The sequence below is a fragment of the Nothoprocta perdicaria genome, unplaced genomic scaffold (assembly GCF_003342845.1).
Source record: "Nothoprocta perdicaria isolate Ctin4 unplaced genomic scaffold, notPer1 scaffold_180, whole genome shotgun sequence".
NCBI classification, from domain to species: domain Eukaryota; kingdom Metazoa; phylum Chordata; class Aves; order Tinamiformes; family Tinamidae; genus Nothoprocta; species Nothoprocta perdicaria.
Genome location: NW_020454983.1, coordinates 14,464 through 31,062, shown reverse-complemented (window position 1 = coordinate 31,062; position 16,599 = coordinate 14,464). Strand labels below are relative to the sequence as shown.

Genomic DNA, 16,599 nt, shown 5'->3' with positions numbered 1-16,599 from the left:
TATCCAAGCAGAACTGTAGAGGATTTGGGTATTTTGTCTGTTGTTTGAAGTAGAAGGGCTATAATTTGTTCATTAGGAGCATCAGGCTCAGGGTAACAGATTAACCAGCTGCACTGCCTGCATTCATGTGGTCACAACCTTCCAAATTTGCCCCATCATTAGAGGAAGAATTAATTATTGTCCTAATTGACTGTTTCCTTGGCTATAAGCAGGAAGGAACTGCTAGGAGGCAAAGTGATTAATCAGTTAAGCTAGTTACATCAATCAAATGTGTGAGGAAGTTTATCATCTTAAGCCCGGAGTAAAGTAATGTCAGACTACAAAAGCCATCAGTAGTTCCTTCACAGGGGTTTCACTCTGTTTCTTTTGTCAGAATTCAGAGGCATCACTAAAAAAAATAAAATAAGGCAAGATTGCAGTGGACCCAGTCTGTACTTGTCAGTCAGGATGGCTGTGGAAGGGGTGATAGCGCAATCTGTTCCTCACTAGAGCTCGCGCGTGGTCCTCGTTAACAGACCTCAGCCTACGTTTTTACATGTGAATGGGCAAGTCGCACAGCTCTCGAGCACGTAACTCGGTGCAGCTCTCTCCTAAATCGTAGCAGTTGTGCTGGTGAAATGCAGCGTCCCGGTCACCGTCTCGGTGAAGTACGACACACAGAGCTTGATCTTGAAAGAGCCCGTGAAGCTCCAGCTCGCAGATGGCAGTGCCGCGTGGTGCCGGCACCGCCTGCCTCCCGCGCCGTCTGCCCGGCCCCTCCGTGGCAACCCCTGAGGGGCAAGGGGAGAACTCGCAAAGGAGTCTTCCAGCCATGGTGATTTTTAACCTGGGGTGTTTTGGATTATCATGAAGGACCAGGTTGTTAAGTGGCAGCGTTTAAAGGAGCATCTCAGCTTCACTAGGTTTGCCTGGCAAGCTCTGTGAGAGGGAAAGGGAGAAGAGAAAGGAGTCGTTGTTGCTCCAGCCATGGGGTTTAATCTGCTGCCACACATGAACTACTGCCCGCCGCCTTTACTGTTTTATCCCTTAGCAAATTTGACTGGACTGGCTGTTCCCGTCTTAGGCCCGGCTCCCTCTTTGAACTGGGACACTCTGGCTCCGAGAACCCTAGAGCTGGATTTTCTGTAGAACCTTCCTTTTGGACAAGGTTGATTTAACCCCAGCTCACTCATGTAGACAGAGCCCAGGTCTGTGATGTGCTGGAAATTTGGACATTATTTTAGAAAACAGTCTTGCTTCACTCGCTTTTATGTGTGGATAGCGAGGAGCCCAGCTCAGATGGGAAGGGAAGGCCCTCTGGTTTGCCAGAGCTTAGAGAAGCTGTGACTGCCAATATTACGACTGTTAAAAGAAAGGAAATAAGGCTGTCTAGAAGGGATGTGAGAAAATACGAAAAATAAGACTTCTATAAAAGGTAGCGTTAGGAAAAGTAATTAGGATTTTATTAGGTCCAGTGGCTGTTGTTGTGTATACATGGATAAAATGCCAAATTAATCTTCTGTTTACCAAACCACATGCGACACATGTCCCGATCGGAGCTAAGTCATGTTTGTGAATGAGCGTCTATTCCCACATAGTCACGAGTGTGGGAACAAAGACAAAATTCAAGAGTTGAGATACAGATTGTTGAAACTGGGGTAGAAGCAGTGCAAATTTGCCCTTGTTTTCTCTCCCTGTTGAGGTCTGTGCTGAGTATTAGCTGTTTCATTTATGCAATAAATATATGTTTCACTTATTTTTGAACTTTACAGAGTAAATGCATTTCTCAGAGTGAATTAACTGCTTTGGAAAGCATGAGGCTTTACGTAGTTAAGGAGAGGAAGATTTAATCCTGTCTGCTCTGGAAGGAATACAACTACTTTTTAAATCATTTTGCTTATAATTAAGAACTATATAATGCTGTCTGTCTGTGTTATCCTGTGTATTTACTGTGGATTTTATATATTTCAATGTATAAATATTAAATCCATAGTTACATGAGAGGAGTGTCACTTATAGTCTTTTATTATGATGATAAATCTTTGGCAGGTGGTTCTTATTTTATAAAATGAAAGGTTTCTAAAGAAGGTCATTTATCCCTACCATATAACATTTCTCATTTTCTTGAATGAAAGGTAAAATCTAGAAATTAATATTATGATTGTAATATGTCTATGCGATCAAAATGTCTATTTGTTTTAGCATTCTTTTGGGTTTATGGTAAAAGAGATTATCATAATAACAGTTGGTTGTGAAGAATTTGTAGCACAAGAGAATATTTTCTGAATATCGGCCATCTGTGCCTTCTGAGTTTTCCTGCAAAACTGGAGAAGATATTGGTAGCTGCATATGTCTAAGAGATGGATGAAGTGTCTGAAAAGTGCACCCATCTGCCATGACTGAGGCAGATATCAAGAAATAAGGAAAGAACCTGCAGGTCTACAAGATTTTCTGGGCCTTGAGACCATGGAGGTCTCCTGTTCTGGATGTTAGCCTCATGGCCATGGAAGTCCTGTGTAGAGCTCTACTCCCTGTCTATTGCTTCAGAAGAGAGTTATATTTTGCTCACACAGCTGAATAAGTGGATTTACCCTGTCTTTATTCAGAGAAAAGTGAATTAAGCCCATAATGAATAAATCTAATTTTAAAATTACATTGTTGATCATTGCTACAACAACATGAGAGATCCTTTCTGAGGGTTGCCAATCAAATGCGTAAAGAATGATAAACAAAAAAAAAAAAATTATCCAACTAGGCATTCCCATCAGATGGTTATTTTGGAACAGCTTTTGGGAGTCAAAGCAATGCGATCTGTGTTAAAAGTGTTATTCTAGAAAATTAGGTCAGCCAGAGCTCTCTGAGTTGGTTAGGTCCACAAAGTCATTATGGCATCCAATAAAAAATGGTGTTTTTAATGATATATGTAGACTGCCTGACTCCAGTGGGCTTTTTGATAAAGTAACATTCATTCAAATGGATAAGGATCAGTGAAGAACTATAATCAATGTGATACATTACTTTTGGTTTAAAAGAGAATATTGTCCAACTTAAAAAAAAATGAAATATTACTGACTTCAGCTAAGGAGAGAGATATTAAGCACATTTAAACCATTGGAATAGGGCAAGTAGTCCAAATACAATTTTTAAACTAAGTTCTGGGTGACAAGGTTTTAAAATAACATGTATTGCTTCCTTCCCTGGGAGCAGGAATGAGGTGCTCAGAATTTGTGATGCGTTTTTCTTAATATATGTTCTTAAAACTTAGCACTTGGTCTTTTTTTGACATAATATTTCTAAGCGGCAGTCGTCAAGCATTGCATCTTTGCTGCTCAGGTGCTACCCGTGCTCACACGTGCGCGTTCTATGTTGTTGCAAATTTGTCTTCATATCTTGTCTGCAAGTATTTGCAAAGCATTGCCCATCATCTCAAACCTGGTGAAGTCTATAGTGTTTTTGACCTCAGCAAGTAATTAACTTGTTTGTTTTTTCTTTTTGTTTTGTTTTTAATGGGTAGCTTCTTAAAATGTGACTGTGGTGTTACCTAAGAATGTGCTGAATCCATTGTCTAGTACCATCTCAATATTATTTACACAGAAGCACGAACTCAAATATGGATATAACCTGGATTCTTTGAGGAGGGGAACAGAAGTGGCCCATGCCCAGCAGCATCTCCTCTATAAAAATGGGACAGTCTTGGCACAGCTGTGCCGACTGGGTCATCTCCTGGCTAACTGGCGTACACCTCCAGCTCAGCTCTTCTGGAACTCCCTATTTTCAGTCTAAGAACCCAGAGCATTGATAATAGGAAAAAAAAAAAAACCCAACAACAAATGCAGTCCTTGTTTCAGGAAGCTTTTGAGCTTACTATGTACCATTTGTTCAGGTACCCGTGTTTGCCCAAGTACCAAGTTTCTCATGTAAATGAACAACATACATGAAGGACTGTATAGTGAGTAAAGGAGACACGGTGTGGTTGCATTACAGGAAATGGGGCCACAAGCTGAGCATTTTGCCTGCTTTTTTCTTTTGCTGTTTGTTTTTTTTCTTTTTTTTTTTTTCTTTTTTATCTCCTCTGAGTAGTATAGCAGAACTATCCATGTGATGTTATCCCTAAAAATGTTACTTGGGAGTGGGGGAGGGCAGCAGCATTCATCTAAATTGCCTCCCATAATTGCCTTGTCTCTCAAGGGACTGCTGTCTGTGCAGAATTAAATGGAGCTGAAGTGCTGAGAATGCTTGGAGAGAGACCTAGGTGTCCACAGGAGGATGTCGCCAGGGTGTCATCAAGGTGCCAGGCTTAGCTGGTAGCTTCACTGCACCAGAAGCAACATTTTTATGAGTCCAGTGTTATGTTCCAAATATGCAGGTTACCTGGATTAGCTGAGCACAATCTTTTCCAGTGCATAGGAAAAGAAAGGTAGTTTTTAAACATATGAGAGCTAGGGAACGTTCACTGGAATCTCCAATGCCTTTGGGTTAATCGTGCAAGCCTAAAGGCAGAATCGTATCTCATTCCTTGAAATCAATGCTTATTAGATTGGTAATGTGTTTTAAAAGTAGAGAAATAAGCAAGTGACACATTTTCCTTCCAATGTCTTTGCTCTTTGTCAGGCAGAGTGTGGGAACTTGCCGAGTGCCAACTCCACAGCCAGGGCTCCTTCCCGAATGGAGCAGCAGGGAAGCCACAAAACTCTTAGCAATTTTGTCATTAGTTTTCTCTAACTGAAGTCATATTAGAAACCTATGTAGTTGTCCTGTACATTTAAAAAAAAAAATAAAATAAATGACTTTAGCCTTGAGTCCTGAAACCCTAAGGAGAGAAGATTTGTGAAAGGAAGAGTACCTCCCAAGGGAAGAATTTTATTGGTAATTGCAGCACAGGGAAAAAATATATAAATGTTCGTATGTTGTTGTCTTTTTGGCATGAAGTTTACTGCTATCACTAATGACAGGGCATACGCTTATTTACTTGCATTTTAAGACTGAGCTCTGTTAAGCTTCTGCAATATATGCTTACTCTTGGAAAAAGCATCGAGCCGGCCAGCTATTCATCCTTGCCCCAGGGAAACTCTGTTTCAAAAACAGCATTCATGGAAAAGTCAATGTGCTTGAGCCTTAGCCATGGCCTGTGGTTGGGCTTGATATGTTAATGCCAGCCAGGGTTTTTAAGCAACAGGTAAAATTTTCTGAGCAGACCTGTGTTTTTAAATTTAAATATGGAACTTACAAGACAATATAATGAAGAAGTTTTAGAAATAGCTAGAAATCTCTTAAGGAAATTGAGTCCTTGTTAATCAAAGGAGAATTGGTTTGGGTCTCTACTTGGTTCCAGCCCAGTAGAGTAGGGCTGGGACATAGCTTGCTTCAATGATAATAAAACTTTTGTAAAGGCCCTTGCTGTTCCCCCACATGTTGCTGTGCTGTGAGAGTGCAAATGTGCTAACCCTGGATAGGAAAGTTAGAAGCAGATCTTTTTACTTCTGAGTATTATAATTCTTTGTTTCTTTTACACTTTATTTTTTCCGTATGACTTCTCCAAAATGCCGTCTACCTGAAAGTCAGTTGGCAGATGGGGCTAGAGAAGCTGTCAGGTCCAGGGTGTATCGTTAGGCCAGGCCTTGTCGATACAATTCCTGCCTTCTTGCTGACATTATTTATGCTTTAAGACAACAGCTTAATGGCAAAGTACTACAGCGTAATGATTAAAAGTCCCCAAAGGAAAAGTTGTTCTGTTTAATTAATCCATGATGTTCATAGCTGAGATGGAGGATTATCCTGTCAATTTTTTGTTTTGGTTTGGTTTTTAGTGATGGCAGGTGTAATAGAGGGTTCTGAGAAACTCTTTAAAAACAGGTCTGGTTTGTGTGACACTTAAGAAAATGTGCTCTCAGCCACAGTGTGCTAAAAGAAAGGAATGAAAGATTCTAATCCAGCTGTGTTGCAACATAATTTTACATTTTTTTCCTACTTTGTCACTTTAAGCACACAGAAGCATTCCTTAGCAAAGTGATACTGCAAATTTAAAATGAAAAATAAAGTCTCTCCTCTGTTTCATTTCATAGCTTACCTAATATATAATAGTATAAACCAGAATGTGCTGATAATTCAGAATAGCAGAGCTTTGAATAGAAAACATAAAGGAAAAGCTAATAGTTACAGTGATGCTTCACTTCCTGGGCTGAAAACCTGAATTGCAGGCTCACAGCTCCCTGGAGTGTTGGGAAGGAGAATAGCAGCTCCTGGTCCCGGACGCGCGGCTGTGTGAGGTGCACGTTTGGGTCGTTGCTGTTGGCCTGGCAAATGTTGAGCCCCGAGCAGCCGGGGCCTCCGTGGATGGACTCCTGCCCCACGGGAGCAGGGATGCTGCTCGTGCTGCTTGCGGTCACGAGCCACGCGCACGGGAGGGAGCGAGGGCAGCTGGTGATGCTGGACGTGGGTAAAACACAACTCGGGCTCCTCTGTTTTCTGTGTCACTGATAAGGTCTATTCTAATTTTCACACCTCTCCTTTAAATGCAGAAAATATATTTTCCTGTGCAACAGTGAAAAATCCAACGTGAAAACAACTGAGGTGAAGTAGTCTGCTCCCCAGCAAGGGAGTAGGTGCCACATGTGCCTCTGCTCAGAAAATCAGACTCCCTTGACTATGGCTGGGCTGGAGAACCTACTGCTGCTGATTCCTTTTGGAAGAGGTGGCCATTGTGTCCAAAATTCCACATCCAAAACCAGAAACGTCACTATTTGGCCAAGGGCCACCCTTTTTGCTAATTGTTGAAGCCCTGCCAGGAGGAGGCAGGGAAGCTGCCTCTGAGAAACACTGCATGCTGCACTGGGTGCTATTTGCCATGTGAAGTTGGCTTAGGAATAGGGCAGTGTATTGGAAAGCCAGAAGTCCATTTGTGTCTATGGAGAACTGAACTTGAGTGGTACAAAAATAAAACATTATGTCATCTTTGCTCTTTTTCTGCTCCCTTGTAAATCCCCTGAATTTGACCCGGATGTGAGTAAATCCCATTAACCACTTATTAATGTAATCTGTGATGTAGTCCAATCTTCAGTCAGCTGCACTGCAGCTCTGTGGTGCTCATACAAGCAACAGTGGGGAAGCCTCTTCCAGCCTTCCCTTCCCTCCCTGGCATGTGGACGTGCCTTTCTAAAGCCCTGCCAGTAACAAGGCCCTTGGGAGGAGAAGGTTTCGCCCTCGGTCCCAGCTGGACATCGGTTCCCCTGCAGCAGAGCCTTGGGCGAGCGCTTGGCGTGCTGTGCACCATGTCTCCTGCCCATCTTCAACTGAGACTCAACCCAAAGTCTTCGCAGTTGTTACAAATCTAGAATCCACTTCAAACATTTCCTTTTTATCAGCTTTCAGGCCTGTCTTTGATCTTAACTCTTTAAAATGTGTTTTCAAAATGCTTGGTACAGGCACAAAATATTTTCCTTGCCTTTCTGCTTGGCGGTTTGTTTTGCTAATATCTCGGGAAATGCACTGTGAGTTTCCTTACTCACAGATTCCTACAGGTGGCTGGCTGAGTGGTTTTATTGTATTTGTGTCTACTTAATTTCCATGTTTTCAACCAAAATTCAAATTTGTTTCCAAGCAGGGCATGGGAATCTGGTGAGTAAATCACAAGAGAGGCAATTAACTTAAAGCAGAGCAGTTTATGGGATCTGGCAGGTCTTGTGGAGAAGTGTTATGCCTGTTCACCATCATTTGCTAAGGACCTGATCCCGCTGGAAGTATCGTTTTCTGTAAAACACGTGTATTCTGCTGTTACTGCTGCTATTGACATTCATGCAAGCAGTTTGTCTTGAACAACCGAGCTCCGCTTCCGTGTGTGTAGCAGGTGAAGTGCAGCAGTCGCTTGCCCGGCTCCATGAAGCGGGCACAAAGCTGCGCGCTGCGCCCGTCCCCGTCCCCTCTCAGGGCACTGGATCCACACCAGTTTCTGTTTTGTTTCTGACGCTGCTCTCTTGTGATGTTTATCCCCCAGGCGGCAATATTTGTTTCTAAGTGACAGGCATTTTGGTTTATAAAGTTATGAGTTAATTTCTTTATTCTGGAGGGCATTAAGTGGGCTAGTCCCTTAGTTTACAACAAGCAAGTGCCTCGCTGCTCGTGTTCCCCAATGGAGTATAATGGCCACTCATCAGGAGTAATGATCATTATTTCAGGAACACACAACTAACCTGGCCAGGAGCTGCTTGTGGACATGGGATACTGTGCCACAACTGGAGGATTATTAATAGCGGATAATAATATTATTATCTCCTTTATGCTGCAATGTTAGGGCTATCATGACATTAAAAGCATACCATTTTTCTTTGAAATATATGCAAGCTCTTCATTCTGCATTTTGATTGTAAGAAAGAAAGGTCTGTTCCATTCCCTAAAATTTCTCATGCTGCCCTCTAAAAGGCTGAGGCAAGTCTGAGTAAAGTTTGTTCAAGATGTACGTAGGTGTATATTACTTTTTGAAGGAAAAGAACTCTATTCCATTTGCATTTTGCTGTTTTTTTCCCTTCTTATGTCTTTAACATGAAAATGAGTGTTCTATGGAAAATGTACATTCATCTAGGAGACCTGATGAGATTTGTGAGGATTTTCATCTAGTGGAAAGAGGTAGGCCATGAAGTGGTCAAAAGAAGCATAAAGTCAAACCTTCATGTAAGAGGTAGAACGCATTTTTTTGGAGGCTGGGTAATGAAATTCTAGTTTAATTTCAAGAGATGTGTTAAATTCTTGGTGGCTTGAAGACTTTAAAACAGGACCAGACCTCTTTCTCAAATGCGTGTTATAACTTAAGCCAAGTCACTGTCATTTCAGCTCTTAATTTTCTTTGGAGACCTATAGAAGGACACTGATCTGCTTAACCAGAGGCCAACGACTTGGTGGAACGATGGACTGTAACACTGAACGTAGCAGAGCTTTGGCCTTTTCTGTGGTTTTAGCTCTTTACTTCTCAGCCCCAGTTTCAGCAGTGAGCTGGCTGCTGCATTTCACTGCCCCAGCCACTGCCCCACTGCTTCAGTTCCCCTTCTAAAGAGCCTTTTGGCCTTGGGGGTCCTTTGCCAAAGGAGCGGGGCGGTGGGAAGCTTTCAAGTAGTGGCCAAGCAGTGCTCTGGTTTTGCCTTCTTGCCACCATCTCCTGTTTTCTTGGAGAGGAAGATCACCCTGCAAGTGGTCTGCAAGGAGCTGAGGCAGTTTTCCAGTTATCTAAGCATGTCCTTTTCAGAGCAAATCCTGTGCCTGGGATCATTCGCTTCAAAACGCGTTATCCAAAGTCCAATTTTACCTTGAAGGATGATTGCATGCTTTGTTTGGGAGACAGTCTTTCACAGCAAAGCCCTCCTATTTACAAATAAAAACATTTCATGCCGCTTCATGGCATGACTAAAAAAGTTAAATTATATTTTTCTTCCTCATGGTTGGTGACAAGAGCAATGGTACTTTAATCAGTTTTCATAATTTTCAGCTTGTGTCTAGAGAGGCAGGAATAAAAAGCATTAAAAGCATGTTTTTTCCACTGCAGTTTTCCACAATGTGTTTTGTGCAAAAGAATCACTCCATATCACCAAAGGCATTATTGCCTGATCAGGCGTCGGGGAGTGACAAGCCCCGTGAGAGGCTGCATTAGTTCACAAGCTCCATTTGTGTCTAGGCTTCAAAGTCCATATAATCTCATTTCTCCACTCTCCTCCTTGTTTGTTTTCTCTCCTTGGCTTGGATTAATGCTGTCATAACTATATCTCATTCCTGTAGGAGCTGTTAGACCTTGCATCTGCTTAAGCGTGATCTCTGTTTTCATGAATATTCTGCTCATGAGCTATTACCATGTTAGATTGCTCAGCTGCCAGATGCATTGCAGTGTTTCTGTGCTGGTCGATTATAGACTCGAGACCTGGAGCATTCTGGCAAAATAAAGAAATCATTCTACAGAACTACTTAAGCTAAAATGCTACTATATATATATATATATATATATATACACACAGGTGTGTGTGTCTGTGTGTGTGTGTATACATGCATATATTAGTGTTGCATGTTTTAGGGCAAAATCTTGTTGTGATATATTTCAAGGTTGTGAAATATCCTTCTGCTTTTAATTCATAAGGAAAAGCACTTGACTATCAGTTTTGAGCTTATCCATCTCAAGTCCTATTTATTTAAATGGCAGATGTAATAAAAGTTCCATCTGGCTTCCATAGGAAGCTTGTAGAAGTTCTTGAAAATTGATTTTTTTTTTCTTTCTTTTTCAGGACACACAAAATTGCGGCCATTATTAGAACTTCTTCCTCCTACAGCATAGTTGCCAGATGGCAAGTTTGTTGAAGCTGTTTTTAACTTACTAGAGTTTAAAGGACTGAATGCAGCTCAGAGAAGTGGGGGCTACCTTTTTGCTTGAAAGGCCTCCTTCAAAATCATCCTCCGTAGGTTTATACACACAGTGCAGTTGTGACCTGGGCAGTCATACCCCTCTCACAGTGCTTGGAATGGGAATAGAGAGGGACCACTTGACAAAATCCCAGTAATTTCAAGATCAGCAGCACTGAGTGAGTCTTGTTACAGTAAGAAGGCAAAATCAAATTTATAATTTTCTCATCATTTCCTTCATTTTATGAAGGAATCTTCCTCTCTTTACAAAACACAAAGCCTTGTTCTCCACCTCTGTTCTCTATGGGCAAATTGGATTTTATGTTGCAGGATTTTTTTCCCTGACACAGTCTGTGACAGTTCTGGGATGTTTTTGAGAATGGAGAAGATGGATCCTGTGAAGCCCTGCCACAGAACAGCCAAGAGTTCTGCACCATATCTACTAGTTTTCCCTTAGTGCTGAGCCATCCACATGCTGATCTGTGCTGAAATGTAGCTGCAGAGTTAAGGCACTTAAGTAGCAGTGCCTGTAATGATTATTCATGTGCTTAAAGTTTAATCTGGTGGTGTATCCCTTAGTGTCGGTACGGACCAAAAGGAGTAGATTGGGAGAGCAAAGCAAGCAGCGCCGCGGAGCTGACAGCTGCCCTGCCAGCGTTTCAGGGCTTTTTGCTTCGGACCAGCTGCTGGGACTGCTTGTGTGCACTTTAAAAAGGCGTTCGGAAAGTACTTCCATAGAAGGTGGTTGTTGGCTTCTCTTTGGGTTAATTACTTTGGAGAAAATTTGTCTGCTCTTTTGCTTTAGCGCTTTGTTCGTTTATTGCCAAGTAGAACAAATAACGGACAGCTGTAAATCATATGGATGCAGTTGTAGCCAGGGACAAAGATGATGTCATGAATCATTACAAGGTGTGATGGTTTCTGTGGTATTTCTGAACAAAATTAGAGGTGTCTTGTTTACAGCTTGTGGTCTTCTCCCTCCTGTAGAATACTGCATGGGTCCAATAATAATATAAAATAAATACAATAGGCTGATGCTGTTTTGAAGATGTTTTGGCATTATTTCCCCATTTTTATTGCTGTATTATCGTCATTTCCAGTTGTATCTGTCTTTATTTTAGCTGAAATAGTCTTCTGTTAATAACATATGGGAATCGTTATTATTTTCATTTGTTTAGCAGATGCGTGAACCTTTTTTACGCCCTGCGCTTTCTTATACGCGAGCAAATAACGCCAGGTTTTGCAGAACGCAGGTGCTGGGTTCTGTGGGAGCAAGGGCTGCCTCTCAGGGCAGGTACCGAACGAGAGTAAGGGGCTGTTCCCGCATCCCAGTGCGTGTGGCTCCTGCCACCGTGTCCCGCTGTGCGGCCGTCCCAGGTGGGGTTTCTCCAAGACGTGTTCCGGTAGCAACCGGCCTCTGCTAAGCCTTGCTCAGGCAGCTGCCGTGGGTGCAAGTGGTGGCCTATCTCTTGTGTTTCTGAAAATCCTGTCCAGACCTCGCTTTTAGTCTGTGGGTCTTCTTTGCAGCAATCTTCTACTTGACCTTTTGAAGGATGGTCCTGTTTGATTTTAGCACAATCTGGAGCTCTGTCAGGCTGCTTGCCCTGGCTTTCCACACACGCTTTTACTGGCTTTTCCTTCCTTGCATATCGGCCGTTCCACTGTCAGGCTTGCAGGCAGCGGAATTGGACAAGAGGTGTAGCAGAGTGGTAGAGAAGCAAATGCAAAATGACCTAGGAAGATGAGAGCTTCTTCAGTGACAGGCACAAAGGGACAATTGGTACAAATGTCTGAAATGCGTTAGAAGTAGATGCTTGTTTTTCTCTCCTGCCCAGAAAAGCCAGTTCTGAGCTCCTCCCATCTCTAGTCCTTGAATTGCTTACAGGACAATAATATTAATTTTATTTAAACAACTCCTCTTTTCTGTACCAAATGTATCAGGTTGGCCTGTTTAGAAAGGGAGGCAACCACATAAGAATTTCTATTTAAGAGAGATTCTATGTAATCTAATAAAAAGCTTGAGAGCCTTTTATACTTTTCTGTGTTTTCTCAGAAAACAAAGTGTGTTTAGGCTTTGAAAGTGAGCGATTCCATCATGGACTTTTTCTTTTCTGAGTATCATCTGTGAGAGAACAGGTGACCAGCTGAGAGCTGCAGACATGAGCCAGAGTAAAATCTGGCAGGCAGAGCTTCATTAAGCTTTCTGCTTCAACTGTGGCCATATTTACAGCCAAGCAGTCCTCCTTCCAAACAATAGGAGATTTTTAACTTGAACATAAAATGGGCCATTTTTTTTTTCTGGCAGTATCTCTGCATTGAGTGCAGTACCGATTTAAAGTAACTATACAGATTTATGCCAGGTGAGAATCTGCCTTTTTTGACGTCATCTCTAATGCACTTAAAAATGAAGCTTTTAGTTCTTTGGAAATGCTTTTGTTTGTGTTTGTTTGTTTTTAAGTCAATGCAAAGCTCACTTAACTGGGGGTAACTGTTTTGTTGTGTGACTTCCTTTGCAGCTGCCTTGGGTCTCTACTTCCCCCGAAAGGAATACTCGGAGAATGTCTACATTGACCAGGCAGCAGGAACGCCGCTCCTGCACATCCGTGCCTTGAGGGACTCTCATGGGGAAGTGGCCCACTTCCACCTGTGCCAGAATCTCGTCATTTCTCGAGCAAGATCCCATGAAAATCACTGGTTTCAAATCAGAGAAAAAACTGGACTTCTCTACCTCAGTAAGAACCTAGATAGAGAAGACTTCAATATGCTGTGTAAGTATGAGAAGTCTAGCATTTCTTGTTGAAGTATCTCTTGTTAAAGCAAAGTACATTTAGATCATGAGATTTATCCAGCAACTTGTAAGCATCAAATTTCTAAATATCCTATCCAGACCCAACCAAGTTCACTCTGAATGCAGGGATGCACTTTCCAGAGCAAACACAGACCTAGGTCAAGTCTGTAACTTTTACTCTTGGCTCTAATGGAGCAGGAAAGTTGTACTACTTGAAATTAAATTTCCTGTCACCCAGAACTCTAGTGAGTCACAGTTTCACATCAGGTTTTGTCATTTGTTCATTCACTCGTGCTAATTAAACCAATTCCACTGTGGTAACTTTGAGGCCTAGCGGCTAGACCAAGGTAGCTCAATTGGTTCAAACTCTACTCCAGCCCTTGAATTCTGGTAACACAGACTCCCAAAATACCTTTGCCTGTATCACTGAATAGTTCTTGGAAGAAATAGTTAAGCTTATCACTTGTTGTCTCTTGAGATTTGCTTTTTAAAAAATCCTGACTATTGAGCTACAGAAGTGAATTATCTCCATTTTTTGGCTTCTTTGAAGCTCTAACAGTAAATTGGTTTTGGTGATTTTGATCTGTGAGGAAATTAGATATCATTAGATGGTGAAGGAGGAAATGGGTAAGAAGTTAATGACCACTGTGATCTGCTGCTGCAATTTTGCTCTAAGAGAGTCTGTAGTAACTGTGGAGTTTGTAAGGGCCATGTATCAACATTGTCCTTTGGCTTCTGTTCCTGAGGTTCAAGTGTTCAAATTTAAGCCCTTACTGCTTTATTTTAAGTGTTTAAATGCTTGATATCTCACCCATTTTCACTGTGTTTGTTGGTATTTGGTGTTCATTAATCATGAATGTGATAGCTATTTGTAATTGAACACAGGAAGGCCAACACAACTTGGAGTTTTAGTGTTTTTTTGGTTTTTTGTTCCTTTTTTCTTAATATGGATCAAAGTGACCTAGAGCCTTTCCAAGTTAATTAGATCTGTCTCAGAGATACTATCATTCTGTCTGTGGTTGGACTTAGATAATGAAGCCAATTTAGGCTTGAGGATATCTTATTAGATGCTGCAGACTGATCTTAGTTTCTATGTTATCTTTACCCAACTTATTATTCCAAAGTGTTGCAACGGCTTGTCCTATACAGTTTGCTCCCTATATTCAACTGGTATAAATTGTCAGAGTGCTGTGACTTGAAAGGCAGCTAATAGTTGCTGCCAGTCTATCTCAGATGCTGGGATCTTGGTTGCTATTTCACTCACTCCTGTTCTCTCCCTGCCACCTCTTTCTACTCTGGTCCATTCAAAACCAGTTACATGAAAAACCTGCTTGCTAATAGTGACCAGCTTTATGTCAGCGTCGCGCAGACAGCACGTTGGCATTGTTCAGTGGGATTCTACAGCATAAAATTAGGTGGCAACAGCTAAATTGTTTTGACTATTCAGGTTATTAAAGTCAGTAGGTGATATACTCAAAGTTGTTTTGTTATATGATAGAACTATGTGGCAGCTTGTGGAATAAAGGACTAAAGCACAAAGTGTATGAAAAATCTTTGCTTCTCTTCTCTCAAATATGTGTTTTTTTCTTTTTTTCTTCCCCCCCTTTCTGTAGCTGTAGGCAACTGGATGTCATTGTCGAAGGTGATGCTGTATGTCTTCCTTTCATCCCATCCTTTCCAAGAGAAGGAATGTGACTCTGCTACTCGTACCACAGTATACCTCTCCCTGATCAACGCTACTGCCCCTGCATGCAGCTCCCTGACAGCGAGGCAGCTTTGCTTCACAGAAATGGATCTGTCCTTTCACATCAAGGAGAATAAACCACCCGGCACGTTCCATCAACTCCAGATACCCTCCATCCATCATTTGTGTCAGAACGTCAGCGTTTCCTACAAACTACTAGCAGGTAAAGTGGAACTGAACCGCTTGTGTACCAGGAATATTTATGAAAAGCCACATTTTAAAGATCTCTCTTGTAATGGATGCCTTAGATTGATCATATACAAGGAAATCCCATTGCAAGTGTGAGCAGCCCCTGGAGATTTTTTTCCTTTGAGATGTACAGAGAGGATGGGAAGGAGGACTGTCCTTTTCCCTGAGGAAAAAGACTCGTTTTACAAGTTGCACCCGCCAAGAGCAGTTTGAGAGTATCATGAGCTTTAAATTGTGCTTCTTCTAAATTGTAGGATCTGTTCATCAATTCCGTCTGCTTTCTGCCTGCTCTGCTATGGGTCTGCCCCTTTCTTTTGTTCACTCCTGAGTCTGTCTTTTATCATGCAGTCCTGACAGTCTTTTCTAAGATATAATAGCTATTTCCAGTTAGATTTGCTGGATTACGAGAGAATATTAAAGAAGAGTCCTATGATTGGAAGTGATTGCACCTATTTATGCCGTGGCTGTGTTTTTCAGCGGAAGGTCTGCCGTTTCAGTACAACGAGAACACCACCGGGGTGAGCGTGACACGGCGCCTCGATCGAGAAGAGAGAGAGAGATACGAACTGATTGCCAAGTGTACTGTGAGAGAGGGCTTCCGAGAAATGCAGGTCGAGGTGCCCTTCCTGGTGAATGTGTTGGATGAGGATGACTCTCCTCCCTTCCTTCCCAATGGCACCAATACTGCAGATGCTATTGTGGAATACAATAGAAAAGAGGTAAGAGTCTCCTTTATCTAGTCTCTGCAGTAGGAACCACAGCATCACACCTTATTTCGGCATCACGCATACAGAATCACAGGATCGCAGAATGGTTAAGGTTGGAAGGGACCTCTAGAGATCCTCTAGTCCATATGATCATAGCATATTCTTCGAAGCTGTGTTTAGACAGTGCTGAGTCTGCAGAATAAAAAGATTTTTTTTTTCCTTAGATGCGTCATATTTACATCTCAGAGAGTTCCTCAGGTCAGGACAGATCACTGCTCATATCCCAGTGGGGCTCTTTGTATTTCCCAACGCTGAGTTTTGCTCTGAGTTTATTCAGAATTGTTTCCATTAGGTGACAAGAAATTGAGAATGTTATTAGTACAGATGTATGTGTGTATTCGTCCTATATATGAGAATATATTTAAGATATCAGAAATGCATTCAAAACATTTGTTAGGAGACTGCACCAGTAACAGGAAGTTAGGAGAAGAAGGTATCTAAACAGCCTTGTTTTCTGTCTGTGCAAATTTGACTGGAAAATTATGCAGATTTGTTATTAGGGACCTAATAGGAGGAGTCTAAGCAGGCTGAAAATATGAGTGCTGCCTACAGCCTCTCTACTACTGCAGGTACTCACCCATGCTCAGGGAAGCGGTCAGCGAAGCTAGCAAAGCAGTGCTGGAAGAGAAGTCACCTCCACAGACAAGATTTCAATAGGAGTGCGCTCCCTTTTCAGATACCATTGGAAATGATGAATCACACAAAAACCCCTTCATGTTTTGAGGTTTGAGCTGTTAGGGAGATCTTTGGGACCCTGCCTG

The 16,599-nt window shown here is 42.0% G+C and overlaps 1 protein-coding gene across 1 annotated transcript in view; it reads left to right on the top strand.

The window, feature by feature from the left end:
• LOC112945067 (proto-oncogene tyrosine-protein kinase receptor Ret-like) overlaps positions 1-16,599 on the top strand; it is a gene marked incomplete at its 3' end in the record, with an annotated part of 87,133 nt that overhangs the window by 56,820 nt on the left and 13,714 nt on the right. Inside the window, exons 2-4 of the mRNA XM_026036588.1 lie at positions 12,867-13,118; positions 14,752-15,045; positions 15,549-15,790. Of these exons, the coding sequence (XP_025892373.1) occupies positions 12,867-13,118; positions 14,752-15,045; positions 15,549-15,790 (788 nt within the window). The remainder of the gene's footprint in view (positions 1-12,866; positions 13,119-14,751; positions 15,046-15,548; positions 15,791-16,599) is intronic.